This window comes from Apiospora kogelbergensis (genome assembly GCF_038363985.1).
Source record: "Apiospora kogelbergensis strain CBS 113332 chromosome Unknown utg000001l_segment0_segment0, whole genome shotgun sequence".
In the NCBI taxonomy this organism is placed as follows: domain Eukaryota; kingdom Fungi; phylum Ascomycota; class Sordariomycetes; order Amphisphaeriales; family Apiosporaceae; genus Apiospora; species Apiospora kogelbergensis.
The window spans coordinates 3,331,810-3,349,355 of record NW_027117418.1 but is presented as its reverse complement, the minus strand read 5'-3'; the positions used below and the strand labels follow the sequence as shown (position 1 = coordinate 3,349,355).

The following is a 17,546-nucleotide window of genomic DNA, read 5'->3' as shown; positions in this document are numbered from 1 at the left end:
TATGGCATCATTGGGTTCACCATGCTACTGCTTTTGCATACTCGGCAACATGGTCAAAGATCGCCATGGCAGATGCCCACGCCACCAAGACTTTAGAACGTCCAATATTAGAGACTCGACCATTACAAGCGTGGGACTCGATATACTCCCACCGAGCAACGAGGAACCCTGTACACGCTTGATACTGAGGAATGATAGCATGGAAGATCTATCTAGCGGCCTCATTGTTCAGCACAGGTCTGCATGTCTTTGCCCATGGGTCCATTGGAGTGGATTTGCAAGATATGGTACACATGTTACATATATATTCTATAACACAGCAACACCCCTTGATGAGGTCGCTAGTTACCAGGACGTATCTTACAGCCCATATTCATCCAGGAAGAGATTTTCATTTTTTACTTATTCTTTCCTCGCCTGGCCCAGCAACGCACCGAGATTTTATACTCTTTTTAGTACATGTGGTTGCTGTCGATCTGCGCACGATCGCTGACCTTGGTCCAGTCAACTGTGTTCCACCAGTTGTTCAGGTACTGCTTCTTGCCGGCGACGCCGTAGTCGCGGAGGTAGACGTGCTCCCAGGTGCTGACGCAGAGCAGGGGAATGACGTCGATGCCGCCGGGCGCCGTGTTCTTCCAGCGGGTGCCGTTGGCGGCGCCGGCGCCGAGCTGCGAGCGGGCGATGAACTCCTGGGCGGCCCCAGACTTCTCCGTAGATGCGGGGCCCTCAACCGTGTTCATGTCGATGCCCTGGCGGCGCCAGTGGGCACTGCTGTAGGGGGAGCCCGCCAGGTAGGTGGCCAGCACGCGGTAGTCCTTGGATTTGCCGTTCTTGACGAGCCACACAAAGCCGGGGCCGAACATGGCCGAGGCCGTGATGAGCATCTCGCGCTGCAGCGTCTCGACAGAGCCGAACGAGTCCTCCAAGGCCGCCTGCAGGCGCCCCGACATGGGCTTCTCGTTTTCAGACGAGTTCAGGCCCCTGAAGAAGAAGTCGTTGTTGTGCAGCATGGAGGCATAGTTGAAGGTGGGGGCCATTGAAGGTTCTCGAGCGGTTTGTTGGAGGATCTGAATCGGGCTTTTCTGCTCCATCTCGGTGCCTAAGGGAGGGGAGAGAGTATACACAGTTTAGCGGGCCGAACAACAGCACGAAGAAGAAGACGAAGACGAAGACGAAGACGAAGACGCGGCTTCACAGCGAGCCATCAATCTTACCTGCAACGAGGGCATTCAACTTGTCGACCAACAGCTGCATGTAATCGGTATAGGCGAGATGGAAGCCATCGCGCGACAACAGGCCGGGGATGCCCCTGGCACTGCTGAATTCCGGGACAGGCACTTGGTGCAGGGAGCGCCGTTGGATCAGCGGCTGAGGCTGCGCGATGCGCACACGAGGTATCCGGAATCTGGGCTTGAACATGGTGTCGGTGTTGGGAGGAGGGGGCCTGTGGTGGTGTCGTCCTTCTCTACAAGCGCTGCTGCTGGGGATGGAGTTCGGAAGCTCGAGGTCACTTTTTTTCAAATCGGAACCCTTGCGCCAAACCAAGACAAGGTACTTGGGTACTTGCATCGAATTGGAACTAGAGCCTCACATTCCACATTCAGTGATCCTCATTCCTCATTCCTCATTCCTCACTCCTCACTCCTCACTCCTCCCGTCCATCTGCCGCAACTTTTATCACATACACCATGCCCCTCCGCGTGCATTCTCTCTGGGGTGGTCCAATTGCATTTCTCGAGCGGAACACACTGCAAAGAGCTGCCCTATTGTTATTACTGTCTTGGCCGATAATCACCATGCAAGCAATGGCCGTCGTCATGTTAGTGCGTTCTGATGGCCACCAGACTTCTGTCCCGTGCATGCAGTGTAGAACATATATTTGATAAGAATGACTTGACTCCTTCACCGCCATGACAACCATTTCCCCCGTTTGATGCTCTTGCGCCTTGATATGCAGAAAACGTTCAAAACCGTACACGTACACACTCGCTTCTCATCCCATCCCGCATCAGTCTTCCATTAGCTTAAGCAATTCAAGTTCTCTCTTGACAATCCGCTCAAAGTCCTCGCGCTCTATCCCCGATGCCCGACCCAACATGTACAGACTCTTCACAGAGCGAGAGATATGTTGTTGGACGCCAAAGTTCTCTGCCGCAGCCTCGAGTTTCTCGACCGATGCGTTGGAGCTCGCACTAGACTCGGGTCGTGGGTGCATGAGGTTGGGGTCGTCCGTGGCTCTTGAATTGAGCGATGGTGACTTGGGGGTTCGGCGAGAGTCCAGGCACCGTTGGTCTCGTTCACCTCTATCTCTTCCTCGCCGTGTCCGTTCTGTCGTTGAGGAATCGGCCTAGGTAAGGTGCTGGGAGGTGGCGTCAACTCTTGGAGGTTCGCTTCCTCGTCGGGATCATGGTTGTCCATCGCTGGCTGCACTGAATCGTACTGAGCATAATAATCGTCTTCATCCGTTGTCGGACCTGAGTTTTGACCGCCTGGCATCGACATGGGAGCAGGCGATCTTTGGGCACCTGGTGTACGAGCTGGCGTCGCATCGTATCTGGCCCAGTAATCGTCGTCATCATCGTCGTCATTCTCGATTGTGTCCACGGCCACTTGAAGCGAGGCGCGTGGCGCCTGCGCTGCTGATGTGTTTTTCTTGGTGTGCGACTCCTGAAACTGGCGATTTGCCTCTGCGATACTCGAGACCCCATCGAAGGAAGCAAATGGCGAGGGAGTATCAGTGGCGCCGACTTCACCAACTTTCCAGCCTTGGCTGGTTGGGTCGCCGCTGCAATAGACAAGTCGGAACGACAACCCCATATCCTTTAGGACGACGAGTGCCTGGAGAGTCTCTTCATCTAACCTTCGATATTGGGTCTCAGCATCGTAATCCCAGTCGACTTCGACCTCGCCGCTGACGGGATGGGCCTCGAGTCTGTCGCTCTTAGCAATCTCTGCCAGCCTAGCAGCCTTTGCGGGGTCGTAGCATAGCAGACGGATCCACGGTTCAGTGCTCGACGAGGCCAGGAGCTGCACTCTCTGTCTGAGGATGGGCGTTAAGAGGGGGCAATATGTTCTCTGCCACTTGTGTCGCGATAGCTGCTGGGGGCAGAGAGAGCAAGACAGGCCCAACTACCTCGCGCAGGTCTGGGCTCTTGGTGGTCGGTGCTGTCATATTGACCTGGGTTGACAAGATATGCAGGAAAACAGAGAGTGTGCCGGAGGTCGAGCAGAGAGAGACAGCCGACTCTGTTTGTTATGAATATGAATGCTGAAGACGACACTCAATTTCCACAGTCCGCAGGGCTTCTGGCCCGTGATCACATGCAACTACCCTTAGTCAAGTATAAAGGGCCACCTGACGCTGAGGCTCAAGCGACGTTTTGTGACGTTTTCCCCCTAAGCAACTCAAAAGTTTCCGAAGATAGGGTCAAATCGATACGGAAAGAAGTGGTTGAGATATACAGTAAACAGGGAGGATATGGCTGAGTAAAGTAGCAATTGCGACTCGGCCGTCGTCCCAAAGAAATACTTGGGGATGGATCTGGAGGCTAGGGCGCGATCCAGATAACGTATGGGAGCCGGTGGGCAGTGCCGTAGCAATGATGTCTACTCCAGCCAATGCGAGGCCTGGCTTCGGGCGAGTGGAAGCAGTGTCGTAGTGAGGAGTGAGTGAGGCACGCAGGTTCGAGGTGGGGCTGTCGGGGGATCGGAAACGAGGAGGACGGGGGAGATCAAGGGGAATGAGGGCCGAGATCAGTCTCATGCCACTTCGCTGCTAAAAGAGCGACCATGCAACATTACATTATATATCGGCTTGCAAAGACAGTGAGTGTGGTGGTAATTGCACGAGGTCTAGGGTGATTCTACATGCATCTCCCTCAATACACGTGCGGCCGAGCTAATTTGTGTCGATCCCCTGGCCCAGAAGCGTTTCGCTTGCTGCTTGCCTGTGGCATTCTGCTGGCAGAGCTTGAGATTGCAGATCCAGTACGTGGGGATGTCCCTGGGGATCCCTGCGTGCGATACGTCACTACCCCAGCTGCTCTTGCACCTGACAAAAGCGTTGTAAATTTTCAATTATCAAGGCGAACAAGCAGGGAGAGCCAGTAGCCTACTAGTGCGGCGCATACCTGCTGCACTGGATATCACCGAGTCGAAAGGTAGAAATCGTCGTGCTAGCTTATCGGCATGTACGTGTACGACGACGAGTAGGTCGTAAGCTTTACTCAAAGCCTCTGCGTCAGGTCCGAGATCAGAAGCCCTTGTTCCATTACTGCAGTGATCAGCAGCCACGCCCAAATTGGAAAACGGCAAAGAGTTTTCTATCTCCCTCGACTCCGGCAGTCAAGAACCTCGAACCAACTGTTCCGAAAAGCTAACGCGTGACGGCGTTCGAGTCGTTTAACAACCCTCGATTTCCAACACCAGCGAGTTTTTAGGCTTTGCTGCATGCGAATTTGCCAACGTGATCAACACAACCAGCCAGCCACAGACGCCCCTCGTCCGGGTATCCAAGGACAGTCGTGGGTTGTATGTCGAAGAGCGGCCAACGCCTTCAAGATGAGGTGAGTCAGCAAGCTTGGAGAAAGAGTTGAGCGAACCCAATTGTAGAAACCGCCAATAGATAGACACATGGGAAACAAGCTATCTTTACCCCCATCTATAACCTTTCCATTCTTTTGACTTCCCTCTCTTCCCTCTAGAAATATCTCTCAACTTAAGCTTATCCAAAAATAAACGAAACAGGGCAGCCGATGGCAAGTCGTGACCGCCGGCGCTACCGCCGGCCTGATCTCGCGTTTCGTCATCGCGCCGCTGGACGTGGTCAAGATCCGGCTGCAGCTCCAGTCGCACTCGCTGTCTGATCCGCTCTCGCAATCGAGCCTGCCCCGCGGCTCGCCCATCTACAGGGGCACGCTCGCGACCCTACGTCACATCCTGCGCCATGAGGGTGTTCCGGGGCTCTGGAAGGGTAATGTGCCCGCCGAGCTCATGTACGTCTCGTACGCCGCCGTCCAGTTCACCTCGTACCGCTCCATCACCATACTAATGCACCGCCTCTTCGGCGAGGGCACCCTGCCCAAGAGCGTCGAGAGCTTCGTGTCGGGAGCCGCAGCCGGCGCGGTGGCCACCGCGACCACCTATCCGCTCGACCTCCTGCGCACGCGGTTCGCGGCCCAGGGCACGGAGCGCGTCTACACGGGCCTCTGGCGCGCCATCCGGGACATCCAGCGGGACGAGGGCGCCCAGGGCTTCTTCCGCGGCATCGGGCCAGGCGTCGTGCAGATCGTGCCGTACATGGGCCTGTTTTTCGCCATGTACGAGGGGCTCCGACGGCCCATGGGCCAGCTCGACCTCCCATTCAGCAGCGGCGACGCTACGGCCGGCGTGGTTGCCAGCGTGGTGGCCAAGACGGGCGTCTTTCCTCTCGACCTCGTACGGAAGCGGATACAGGTACAGGGCCCGACGCGGGTCCGCTACGTGCACAAGAACATCCCACTATATGAGTCCGGCATGGCCGAGGCTCTGCGGTCCATCGTCGCTAGGGAAGGCTTCCAGGGCTTGTACAGGGGTTTAACAGTTAGTCTTCTAAAGGCAGCACCGGCAAGTGCGGTCACTATGTGGACTTACGAGCGAGTACTGCGTCTTATGATCGACAGAGGACACCAGCAGGAAGATAAGATGTGATTGGTATCATTATAGAGGAGAGCCCAATGCGCATAATTGGGATGGGCAGACTTAAGTATAATTGGCGCCCATCTACTACTGTACACTTCAAATTGGGGGGCATTCAAAATAGAGAGCATAGAAAGGTTGGTTTCAGGAGTACGGACAATAGTTTTGGTCGCCTGACATGGAGATATCAATCCGATTGTGATACTCCTTCCAACGTACGATAGCCTGTTCGCCCTGTGGGAATTTGTCATCTCAAAATACCCACAAACCCGACCGCGTCCCGAAGCCATTTCTATATCTGATATTTCTTTCCATGAAATGTTATCACGTGCAAATTGGTAGTTTTTGGTGACAACAAGTTTCGTGTAATTTATTAAAATGCACAGCTTCTCATAGACACAAGTAGTCTTCGAAATACACTCAATCTTTTCTCTTGAACATAGAAAAATGCGGTGTCTATTCGTTATAATACAAGCTTTACAGGCTGCTTTTTGTAGGATAGCAGTGGTCTTTCTACCTCAGGTAGTCTGCCCCAGTGACGCAGAGTCTGTGGTCTATATTTGCCAGCAACTTATATGCTTGCCCCGCCCAACTCATGCTCATCCGTCTCTCTCTTCCCCTTTTTTCTCCGGTCGGCTTCTGGTTTATTTGCCCTTCTTGACCCAATCCTCAACGGTATCACGAGCAGTCATGACCTTGTCGTCGACGTAGCGCTTGGACAGATCCGAGTGGATCTTGGCGGCGTGCCAGGTACGCTGGATGCTCTCGCGGGCCTGGAGGTGGGCCTGGGCGACGACGGGGAAGCGCTGCTCGTAGGTCCAGAGCAGGCCGCTCACGTTGGTCATGGTGACGGGGATGACGAGCCACCCGGCGCCGACGCCGAGGGCCAGCGGCAGGGCGGCGCGGAAGGCGACGTTGCGGTTGCGCGTCACGATGCTGCCCGCCATGCCGGCCACGAGCACGTAGACAAGGCCCGGCATCAAGCGCTCGCCGCTCTCGCGCGGCGGCGCCAGCGAGGCCACCGTCGAGGTGAAGGACTTCTCCAGGTGGAAGGCCCGGTCCATGGCGGCGTTGACGGCGTCCTCGGCCGTCGTGGCCTGCTGGTACAGGAACAGGCGCGCCTTGCCTATTTGCTCGGCGAGCCGATCTGTCGGCGTCGGCCCATGGGGCCGCGTGTTGACCTCCTCGGGCTCGGATGTGCGTGGGATCGTATCGGAGAAGGGCGATGGCTTGGGGTCAGAGACAGTGGGAAGCGGCGTGGCGGCTTCATAGTCATCGTATATGGGCTTCCTCGATCGTTGCTATGAGCAGAGACAAAAGTCAGCACACCAGTCAAGACCCCATATGTGGCTGTCGGAGGGGAAGATGGGAAGCAGTACCTCCTCTGGTGCTTCTGCCAGTGCGACCGAGGGAATTAGCGATGCTCCGACAAGGGCCGTGGCCATTAAAGGAGCGGCAGCGCGCTGTGCCGTATCTGTTAGTAAATTGATCAGAAGCACGAGCATCCCAATTGGCGTCTTACCCGTCGCAGCAGCACTCTGGAAGCCATGATGCCCTTCAATTGGTAGTGAGTGTAGGTGGGTTTTTGTCAACTTCAAATGGTCGTCAAACGTCAGTTCCAGGCTTTGGGGCCAGTGATGTCTTTTTTTGGCGGCTAATCCCGGTCTGGCGGCCGATTCGGTAACTTTTTTTCTGGAGCTTGCTTTTGCTTGCGGGCTCAACCCACCATATATTATGAGGATTCGAGGTCGCTCTGCCTATTGATATCAATCATTCACATTCACACCGGCGCCAACACTGGCTGTACAATATTCGGTTCTAATCCGACTCACCTCTCTTGTACATGCTTACGTTGGTCTGTTGAGCCACAGCTCCCGAGGAGCCTACAAGCTATGCTGTGTTTTTGGTCGTAGCATCATGTTGAAAGCTACCCGCTCCGGTCTGCGGGCCTGTTCGAGATGCGTGGTCCGACAACCCTCCCAAACCCAGCAACGCCGCTGGCTGGCCGGCGTAGCTACTGGTGCTGCGCGACTCGATCCTGCGAATACCCCTGCTTTTCATTCTCAGCCAGGTGCCAACCATGACGACTCCTTGTTGCGACAGCTCTTCGACTCGCCCCAGACCTTTAAAGAGTTCGAGCCACCGTCGAGCCGAGCAGTGACTGGCACAAGCGTCGGCCTCTTCAGGAACAAATACCTCACGTCGCCCAAGGGCTTTATTTTATTCGCCAATGACACATTAGAGAAGGCGCAAAAGCTGGTCGACAAGGTCCTGGCGGCGTCGACGGTCGAAGAGTACAAAGCAGTGGTGCGGGACATGGACCGGCTCAGCGATCTCCTCTGCAGAGTGTTGGATGTCTCCGATTTTGTGCGGGTAACACACCCAGACGGAAGAATCCAGGAGGCTTCTTCGCAGGCCTGGGCGTTGGTCTATCAATACATGAACCAGCTGAACACCACCACTGGCTTGAGCGAGCAGCTTGGCAAGGCTTTGGCCAACCCCGAAGTGATGTCCAGTTGGACTGAAGAGGAGAGGACTGTTGGTGAACTTCTGCAGCAGGACTTTATGAAGTCGGCTATCCATCTTCCTGAAGGGTCGCGGAACAGATTTGTCGAGATATCACAGCAAATCAGCGAGCTAGGTTCCGTCTTCGTTGAGGACATGACCCCTGAACAAGACCGAATAGTGTTTCCGAGTAGCAGATTTCGCGGCATGGATCCACATATTGCACAAAGCTATATCAGCCGGGGCACCATGTATCTACCAACCATGTCGCCCGAGGCGGCGATAGCTTTGCGCAGTGTCCACGATGAAGATACCCGCAAAGCTATCTATCTTGCTACCCGAACCGCATCAAATCGATCGGTCAAGATTCTCGAGACTATGCTGAGGCTAAGATCTGAACTTGCCAATCTGTCGGGCTTTGAGAATTACGGCCAGTTGGCGTTGCGTGATAGGATGATGGCCAAAACTCCAGAGTCTGTTCACCAGTTTCTGCTGGCTTTGGCGAAGCACAATGTCCCACGGGTTGAAAAGGAGATAGCAGATCTCATGCAAGCCAAGGGGCAGAACATTCATGCGTCGACGGCCACTGACTTGCATCCCTGGGACAAAGATTATTACATGGCGAGTATACGGTGGGAGATGAGATCGCGGAGACGTGGAAATGACATTCTTTCGTCGTATTTTTCGCTTGGCACCGTCATGCAGGGTCTCTCGAGGCTATTCACACGCCTATATGGTATCAGGCTCGTGCCCAGAGATACCTTGCCTGGGGAGACATGGCACACTGATGTGCGACGCCTAGACGTTGTCTCGGATACAGACGGGCATGTTGCTGTGCTGTACTGTGATCTGTTTCATCGAGCGGACAAGTTGCCCAACCCTGCCCATTTCACCGTTCGCTGTTCCAGGGAGATCTCCGAGCAAGAGATCCACGAAGCAGCGCAGGCCATTTCCAACCGGCGCGAGGAGGCCTCTGCTGATGCTGCTATCTCGGAGGCGAACGACGGAATGCATGTGTCCAAACAAGCAGGCACGGTCAAGCAGTTGCCGACCATCGCGTTGGTGTGCGACTTTCACCATGAGCGGTCGTCAAAAAAATGCACCAGCTCTTCTTCACTACTCCCAAATGGAGACGCTCTTCCACGAGATGGGACACGCCATCCATTCCGTCCTAGCCCGCACATCACTCCAGAATGTGGCGGGGACCAGATGTGCTACGGATTTCGCAGAGTTGCCGTCCACCCTGATGGAGCACTTCTGCGCCGACCCAACCGTCCTGCAAATGTTCGCTCGGCACTATGAAACCGACGAGCCCTTACCATATGAGTTGGTGTCGGAGCGACTGCAGGTTCTCAAACGCTTCGAGGCTTCGGACAGAGAAAATCAAATCATCATGGCGATGCTGGATCAACAGTATCATGCATCTCGCCCTGGCCAAGCCAACTTTGACTCTACCGAGATATACCACAACCTGCAGCGGACCTATGGCAAGCTGCCGCCCGATGCAGCAGGGACCCGCTGGCAAGGGTTTTTGGGCACCTGTTTGGCTACGGCAGCACCTACTACAGTTATCTGTTCGACCAGGTGCTCTCGGAGCGCGTCTGGAGGGTGGTGTTCTCGGCCGGGCAGGACGGTGCTGCCCTGGACCGAGCGAACGGCGAGCGACTGAAGGAGAACCTCCTGAAGTGGGGGAAGTCGCGACCCCTGGAGGTGTCTGTCGGACACCTTGCAAGACGAGCGTTTGATCCGCGGCGACGAGAAAGCCATGAGGCTCGTCGGCAGCTGGGGCATCAAGGATGACGGCCAGGCTCGGTGATGTCCCGGGTGACTTGGAAGCAGCGACGTGGAAGCAGCAACCCGGTGCTCGGGTGTCCCCCACGGCAGGCCCACGGCCACTGCTTTTGCTAGCTTTTTGCTAGCGTGCTTCTAGGCCTTGTTGGGCCTCGAGGTCAGCCAGCATCGACTTCCTTTTCCACCTCCGTACCTGGATTTGGCGGCCGTTGGTTAGTATGGGTAAGACTTTAGTCTAGCTCGTTAATGCAGGCTGCAGGCCTCTTTCCTCTCGAGTGAGAACCCGGAGCGTGGCAGATAAGTTCAATTGCAATTTCCACCTGCCCCAGCCTGGTTGTCGTTCCCTTTTTTTGCCTTCACTTTCGCTCCTTCTCTGCCTTCGCACGTCTACATATTCCCGGCGGACTTCTTGGGCTTCCGACTCTTGCTTGCAACCTCGCCATTCTTCGTATTTTCGCACTTCTACGTACAAACATCATTCAACTGTTTGGCTTATCACGACAACAACCAAAACCCCACAACTTCATCACGGCATACTCTCTCCGAGACACACATTAGTCTGTTCTATTATATCCTCGCATGCCAACCCAGTCTACCGCTGCTATATCTTCTCAACCACTGCCTGGCACACCCATCAACATGTTCACCGCCATGAAGACTTCTATCATGGCCTTGTCCTTTTCCACTCTGGTGATGATTGCCCTCTACTCATCCGCCACCGCCGCAGCTGACCTCGCCATCTTCAACGGCTCTTCCAAATTCATCTACGGCGGGTGCTTCACCGAGACACAGGGGCTTAATGGCTCCCACAGTGGCCGCGCCCTCAAGGACACGTCCGAGGTCGGGCCCAACAACATGACGGTGCCCATCTGCCTGGACTTCTGCGCTAAGTACAAGTTCGCCGGGCTACAGTGGTCCCGCGAGTGCTGGTGCGCCAACGAGCTTAACACCCGTTCCACCAAGCAGAACGACTCGGACTGTGACATGGCCTGCGCGGGTGACGTTGGTGTCGTCTGCGGTGGCAATCTGAAGCTCAGCGTCTACAACAGCACCGTCACCTCATCGGCGAGCATGACTTTCAGTCCTCCCACCATGAGATCCCCCACGACGAGCATGGATCACAAGAATGCTGCTGCCATGACAGTCACCGCGATTTGGGCCGTTTTGTTTGCTAGAGGCATGGCTATTTCTCTGGCTGCGTTGTAATGGGGACCCGGGGAAACAGGGTCGGTTTTGTTATATTGATCCTTGCTGTGCTGCTGTACATGGGCTCTTCATTCTCTTGGGGCTACTGATCATATATGCTCTCGCTTGCAAATTTGCGTGTGGTGCTGTTAAGGCGTTGAAGGAAACCGGGCCCAGATAGGCGAGGTTATGGTGTTGGACGGTTATAGACAAAATGATACCCAAGCAGAGAAGCCCGTGGGTTGGCATGGCTCTCATAGAATTAGGGCATTGAATTCACTGTACAAATTCAGTTGGAATCCTGACATGTTTGAGGATTGTCCAGAAACAATTCTTCATTGGTATCCATCCGTGTCCATGTCTCATAAGTCTACCTCGCAACTGCACCCGCTTGATACACCAACGCCGCGGCCTTCACATCACCAAGGACCCTCGTCCCGCACTGCGCATGGTCTTTTGCACTGCAGCCTTTAAATCCTGTAATGCCGCCTTCCAGCTCGTTTTGCCCCGACCGTCAGTTACATCATCATCGTTCAAGTAACGGATCCATTTCAAGATCTTCACAACTTTTTGCAAGTCTCGCTCTTCCAACACGACTCTGGCCAGGTATTTCTCCAGCATCTCCACGTCGTTTCGATGAGGGCCTTTGTCTGTCGTTCCCGTGTACCAGATGTTAAGCATATCCGTGATCTCGGCTACGGTCGTGAGCCTGGCAGTCGTGAAGGCGACCTTGACGGGTCTCGGGCCGAAGTGCAGTGTTGTCTGGCCGCCGGGGAGAATCAAGTCCTCGTCGTCCACCTCTTGCAGCAGGCGTTTGCGTTTGTTGTTGATGGCCCGTGCATCTAATCCAGAGCGTTGCGCCTTCATTCGTCCGTGTTCCACCATGACTTCCTCCCGCACCTCTTCGGGTAGCTCGGACATGAATTCGGGGTCGAGCTCCTCCCACGACGAATCGTCGGCAGTGTCTTCTTCTTCAGCATCGTCAGCGGCGGCGTCGGCAATGCCGTCTTCATCGGCTGGTGTATGATTCTTGTTCTTCAGGGATAGGATGTTGGTCTGTACGATCTTGGCATTGGCGTCGGCCTGGCGCTCTCGAGCGCGCAATGAGGGTAACCCCGCCGGCCGGCCACGCTTTGTCGGCGTCGTCTTCTTCGTGGGCTGGATGAGGCGGTCCTTGCGTGGGGATTGAGGCAGGCGGCTTTGTGACGACGCTGCCGCCGCCCGGGTTGGTTTATACGAGGCAATGATCTCCCTCTTCACGTCGTCTGGCAGGGCATCAAAGACTTCTGGATCGATGTCAGGCGGTATCCCGTCTTCACCCGATAATGCAGGGCTCTGTGACCTGGACCTTCCGAGAGCTGGGGATGGCTCCCGGCTCTCGGATGACCGGCTTGCTTGGGCTAGTAACCGGGAGCGGATATCGTTGGGAAGCTCTGCTAGGACAGCCGGGTTGGGGTTCGTGGGGATCACAAACTGCGTGCCCCCTATATTCAGTGGCGTCCTCGCCTTGTCATCCTTCTCATTGAATTTTGCCAGAGTGAAGGCCGGATGTACCGCATTTCCCTTGGGCTTTCGGGGCGTCAGGGGCCCGTCGATGATGGGGTCATTTGACCCGCTCCGGCCTGGCGTCGGCTTCGACTTTTCAGGACTCCCAGCATCTTGTATGGGGTCCCCGGCCACTTTCGTAGAAGTCGTTGATGCCTTGAAGTTACCAAAATTGAGTTGTTTCTGACTACCATCCGGCCGGGCCACTGATGCTTTGAGTGCTTCCAGTTTCGTCAGCTGCACGCCGAGACCACGGAGGTCGCCGGAGTTGAACTTGAAGGAGCGCAACATGGAGACCGCTTCCTTACCAAGGACCTGGGCATCATTTGTGGCCACACCAAACACGGTGCTCTTGTTGAACGTATCACACTTGCCATGACCGAGGTTCTTCGGCGGATCCAATGGTGCATCGGCAGCTCTCCGCATGATTTTTATAGTGAGCTGCTTGCCTTTCACCTGTTCGTTGAGCAGGCGGCGCTCGAGCTCCTTGCACAGGTTAAACACGAATTCTTCTGCCTCCCCCTGGTTGATGAATCTAATTCCCCAGTTCACCTCCGCCGAAACCGATTTTCGAATAGGCTGGTCGCCCACCTCTACGCGGTCGATGCCCCGGGCATAATCCCACAGCTTCTCCCCAGTCTTGGGGCCGAGGGTTCCAATAAGCTTCTCCTTGGAAAGCTGTCGAATGTCGTTCACGTACTTTACCCCGATTTCTTCCAATTTGCCCGTGAGGCTGTAGGCAACGCCTGGAAGATCGTCCACTTTGAGCTCACCAAGAATGGCGAGGACATCGTCGGGTTTTATTTGGAATTGGCCGGCTGGTTTGGCTTTTCGCAAAGCCACTTTAGCGAGGAGAATATTGCCGCCAATACCGACCGAAACGGAACAGCCAGTTCTTTCCTTGATCTGGCTACGGAGACCTGACGCGATCTGATCTGCCTTCTCATGCTCCCTCCATATGCTCCCTTCGTCTACGCGCCCACCGCTAGAGCCTATGGCTTTCAATATCGCCAAGGTCACATCAATCAGAGCCTCATCAATACTGACACTCTGCACCACGCCACCGACCTCGAGGATGGATTCATAAAAGAGGCGGCTTGCTTCTTCGTAGGCTGGGAAGTCGTAAGGCAGGACATTGAGTTCGGGACATAGCTCTCTAGCTCTCTTCATCCACATGCCGTTCTTCACGCCAAACTTTCGTGCAGGATAATTACAACTGGCAATCTCTGATCCATTGCCAGCCCCGTGCGCAACAACGGTGGGTTTGTTGACGAGGTGAGGTGCGCTCTTCAACGAAACAGCGCAGAAGAAGCTATCAAAGTCGACGTGCATGATGTAACGCCGCACACCAGGCACCCTCTTCATGGGCTTTGGTTGGGGCCCCTTTTTCGGCTGCTAGTTTCTGCATTCTTGACTTCAATTCAGCTTTCCATGTCGATAGATGGTGAAGACGGCTTTCGGAGTAGTATTGCTTGATAAAATCCGGGTTGGCAGTCGACGACTTTCGCATTCTCGGATCCTGGAGCAACAATGCATTGTGCTCTTCGGATGTCATCTCTTTTGATGTCTCCGGGGGTGCCTTTTCTGCTTCTCCAGTGGCTGCAGCAGTATCGGTCGACATTTTAGCGTCCTGCTGTGCGTCTGGATGCTGCACGAGACTAATCTCATCTCCTTGGGTAGATGTATCAGTGGACTGCGGCACATCGGATTCGGTTTTCGTGGAACCTTGCTTAGTAGGCATAGGAGAGGCATTGTCGATGCTGATAGCCGGGTACTTGGAAGGCGTGCTCATATTAGCTTGAGGCGGCGAGCTGTCTTGAGCATGCCCCCTATCCACACTTTTAGCAAACCCCTTTAGGTGGCTGGTGTAGTGGCTTTTGCTGCTTTCCTCCCGGTAGCCAGCCGATGGCGATGTTTGCGTGTTTGACTGGCTAGCTAGATTTGATCCGTCAAATTTCAATCTCTTTTGCCTTGGAGTTTCTTCAATGACACGATAATCTGACCAGGGGAGGAGCTTCCCGGCATGGATAGAGTCCATGACCCAGGCTGGCTTGACGATCCTGTATTTGCTGAATTCGACCATCTTCTTGGGCGGTAGATGTGATGCAATGATATGAGTGGCCATGGTCTTGGAGTCCAGGTACTGTAAGAAGCCTGCGCCATGTTGGACTAGTTCACGATGAAGGCTGAAAGGTGTAAGTCAGACTGGGTAGAGCATTGGCCAGTGGCCTTGAGAAACTCACATATGAAGAGGAGGCTGCGTGTAGCCATTCACATGTGCCACCACCCCTTTGAAAATTTGGGGATGATCGCTGGCAGAAGCTCTGATTTCCGAGTCCAGATTCTGCAACTTGATCTTCTTCCGTCGGAAGTAGTCGTTGAATCCACCAAAGGCGCTTGCCTCGTATTCCTCGCCCCCCTCATCCGAAAAGGTATGCCCCTCGATACGCTTGCGCACAGCGTTCGAGTTCTTCTCTAGTCGGCTGCCCATTTTCACCCACGACTGTTCCGGAAAGTTGGAGCTGCTGCCTGTTGAAGATGTCCAGTTTGCCACGTGCAAACATCAATGGAATGAGTGAGAGGTGTGTAAGTTAGAAACGCGCCTAGGCTGTGAGACTTTGTGGGGGCGACGCGACGGCCATTTACACGTCATTGAATCTACTAGTAAAACCACATGTTTATCATACCCAAATTCCAGGGTGTCGATGATCGGGACATAGATAATCTGCGTCGCCCCTTTTGCTGTCAATAATCCATGCACCTGAGCCCGGGGATGTACGTGACTCTCTGCTATGCTGGACTGAGTTGGCCACAAACAGTTCTTCGGTCAAGGGTTACAGAAGGGTCCCCACTATAAAGTAGGTAGCTGATAGTGAATGGATGCCAGCGCCAGCGCCTGCGCATTCAATAGACATACTTAATCTCCAGTTTCAAGGCGGACAGACTTGTCGCATTATCATTTTCCGAGGAGGAAACGCAGGCTTTGGACGCAAAAAGTCATTCTACTCCTTGTATCTTCTTTGCAACTTCTGCTTGCCCTTGCATTACTCGCAATGAATAACGAGCAGTTCAGGCGGCTTGTTGGCGGGAACACCCCCAAGCCAAAAGCAGACAGCAGCGAACCCACGCCGGCGCGCTCCCTCGGCTCGCGACAGAAGTCCAGTATTCCTATGACACCGTATGTCACATCCGATTCCCTTTCACTTTGAACCACGCACTGACCTCTAATCAGTCGCTCAGTGGGGTTTAGCCGTACCGATTTCCAGCGACAGCTAGCTGAGCGAAACCAGCCCGACAAATCACAAAGGAAGCACAGAACATCTGCCCCGAAAGGAAGCAAGCTTGCAGCCGGCTATGTGGACCGAACGAAAGCGAGAGAGGACGAAGAGGCGGATTCCAGAGCAGTGCGCATCAAGGCGCTGGAGGAGTCTTTAAAGAAGGAGGAGATAGACCAGGAAACATTCGACAGACTACGATTCGAGATTGCAGGCGGCGATCTTTCCAGCACTCACCTGGTCAAAGGCTTGGATTTCAAATTGCTGGAGCGGGTCCGCAAAGGCGAGAATGTTTACGGGGAAAATGGCAACGAGCCAGAGCCAGGTGAAGAAGAGGAGGAAGAGGAGGAAGAGGAGGCCGAGGCGGAAGGTGTCGATGAAGCATTCGAAGAGCTCGAGTCTACTAATGTCGAGGCCATCGAACGCGAGAAAGAGGCGAAGAAAGGTCAATTTGCTACGGGAGGGCTGAAACCCGGACAGAAACGGACCCGGGACATGATCTTGGCTGAGCTAAAAGCAGCACGAGATGCTGCCACTGCCAAGAATCAATCCGCCTTGGGAACCAAATTCAAGAAAATTGGTGACCGGCCTACGCCAGGCACGTCCAGGATAGAGAGAGACAGCAAGGGGAGGGAGGTACTGATCGTGGTCGACGAAGATGGGCACGAGAAGCGCAAGATTCGCAAGATCCAACCACAGGATCAAGCTAAGGCGGAAGCCGAAAGTGAGGCGGCGCGGGAGGCTATGATGCCCGACAAGGATGCCAAACCGTTAGGCATGGCAGTACCCGACATTTACAAACCGAAGCCCGAGGAAGAGGAAAAGGAGGTTGACATCTTTGACGATGTGGGTGATGACTACGACCCCTTAGCCGGCCTTGGTGGCGATTCAGACGACGAAAGCGACGAGGACGAAGGAGAGGCCACAAAGGACGCCGTAACGCCCGCGGAACAAACAGACCGGTCGGCAATGCCTCCACCTCCTCGTCCGGCTACAACTTCCGAACCAAGGAATTACTTCAAGGACTCGAAGACGAAGCTTGTCTCCTCGGAGGAAGTCAAAGCACCGTCAATGTCTGACCCGGCAATTGCTGCAGCCTTCAAAAGGGCAGCAGCCCTCAAAGCGATACCGAAACCTTCCGATGAGGACGACGAAGAGGCTCGAGCCAAGGCAGAACGCCATCGTAAGATGTTGCAGAACGTGGATCGCGACGCCGAGGATATGGACATGGGCTTCGGAATGAGCAGGTTCGAGGACGAGGCTGATCTCGACGATTCCAAAGTCGAACTCTCCGAATGGGGAAACGAAGACGACAAGGATGGCAAGCAGGGCGCAGATGGGAAAGCCAAGCGAAAGAGGGGAGGTAAGAAGCGAAAAGGAGACGCCAACAGCGTTGCCGACGTCATGCGAGCGATGGAGCAACGGAAGACTGCTGGCTGAGCCCTCTTCTATTGTGCCTACGGGTTGGTCTCAACCATGCTCTTCAGACTCGAGATTTAGCTCAACGTGCATCACTACAAATGTGACATGTATATATATATTTATAGTTGTATGCTCAAGATGCCTCGT

General features: G+C 54.6%; 8 protein-coding genes across 8 annotated transcripts; 4 read left to right on the top strand and 4 right to left on the bottom strand.

The window, feature by feature from the left end:
- Positions 1–452: 452 nt before the first annotated feature.
- PG998_001056 (mitochondrial 37S ribosomal protein mS42) lies at positions 453–1,419 on the bottom strand (the record flags this gene model as incomplete). The annotated part of the gene is made up of 2 exons (XM_066867874.1): positions 453–1,099; positions 1,215–1,419. 2 exons carry the CDS (start codon positions 1,417–1,419, stop codon positions 453–455), a joined length of 852 nt encoding a protein of 283 aa, XP_066736289.1.
- A 589-nt stretch (positions 1,420–2,008) lies between these two features.
- On the bottom strand, positions 2,009–3,172 carry PG998_001055 (uncharacterized protein; the record flags this gene model as incomplete). The annotated part of the gene is made up of 3 exons (XM_066867873.1): positions 2,009–2,257; positions 2,302–2,967; positions 3,017–3,172. 3 exons carry the CDS (start codon positions 3,170–3,172, stop codon positions 2,009–2,011), a joined length of 1,071 nt encoding a protein of 356 aa, XP_066736288.1.
- A 1,360-nt stretch (positions 3,173–4,532) lies between these two features.
- Positions 4,533–5,688, top strand: PG998_001054 (Mitochondrial thiamine pyrophosphate carrier 1; the record flags this gene model as incomplete). Its single annotated transcript, XM_066867872.1, has 2 exons — positions 4,533–4,565; positions 4,747–5,688. 2 exons carry the CDS (start codon positions 4,533–4,535, stop codon positions 5,686–5,688), a joined length of 975 nt encoding a protein of 324 aa, XP_066736287.1.
- A 632-nt stretch (positions 5,689–6,320) lies between these two features.
- Positions 6,321–7,225, bottom strand: PG998_001053 (MICOS subunit MIC26; the record flags this gene model as incomplete). Its single annotated transcript, XM_066867871.1, has 3 exons — positions 6,321–6,977; positions 7,056–7,139; positions 7,199–7,225. The coding sequence occupies 3 exons, from the start codon at positions 7,223–7,225 to the stop codon at positions 6,321–6,323; spliced, it is 768 nt and encodes a 255-aa protein (XP_066736286.1).
- Positions 7,226–7,593: 368 nt separating this feature from the next.
- On the top strand, positions 7,594–9,997 carry PG998_001052 (mitochondrial intermediate peptidase; the record flags this gene model as incomplete). Its single annotated transcript, XM_066867870.1, has 4 exons — positions 7,594–9,243; positions 9,314–9,708; positions 9,750–9,891; positions 9,920–9,997. 4 exons carry the CDS (start codon positions 7,594–7,596, stop codon positions 9,995–9,997), a joined length of 2,265 nt encoding a protein of 754 aa, XP_066736285.1.
- A 614-nt stretch (positions 9,998–10,611) lies between these two features.
- Positions 10,612–11,178, top strand: PG998_001051 (uncharacterized protein; the record flags this gene model as incomplete). The annotated part of the gene is made up of 1 exon (XM_066867869.1): positions 10,612–11,178. The coding sequence occupies one exon, from the start codon at positions 10,612–10,614 to the stop codon at positions 11,176–11,178; it is 567 nt and encodes a 188-aa protein (XP_066736284.1).
- Positions 11,179–11,571: 393 nt separating this feature from the next.
- Positions 11,572–15,193, bottom strand: PG998_001050 (uncharacterized protein; the record flags this gene model as incomplete). The annotated part of the gene is made up of 3 exons (XM_066867868.1): positions 11,572–14,014; positions 14,052–14,888; positions 14,946–15,193. 3 exons carry the CDS (start codon positions 15,191–15,193, stop codon positions 11,572–11,574), a joined length of 3,528 nt encoding a protein of 1,175 aa, XP_066736283.1.
- Positions 15,194–15,755: 562 nt separating this feature from the next.
- On the top strand, positions 15,756–17,417 carry PG998_001049 (uncharacterized protein; the record flags this gene model as incomplete). The annotated part of the gene is made up of 2 exons (XM_066867867.1): positions 15,756–15,880; positions 15,935–17,417. The coding sequence occupies 2 exons, from the start codon at positions 15,756–15,758 to the stop codon at positions 17,415–17,417; spliced, it is 1,608 nt and encodes a 535-aa protein (XP_066736282.1).
- Between the last annotated feature and the right edge of the window lie 129 nt (positions 17,418–17,546).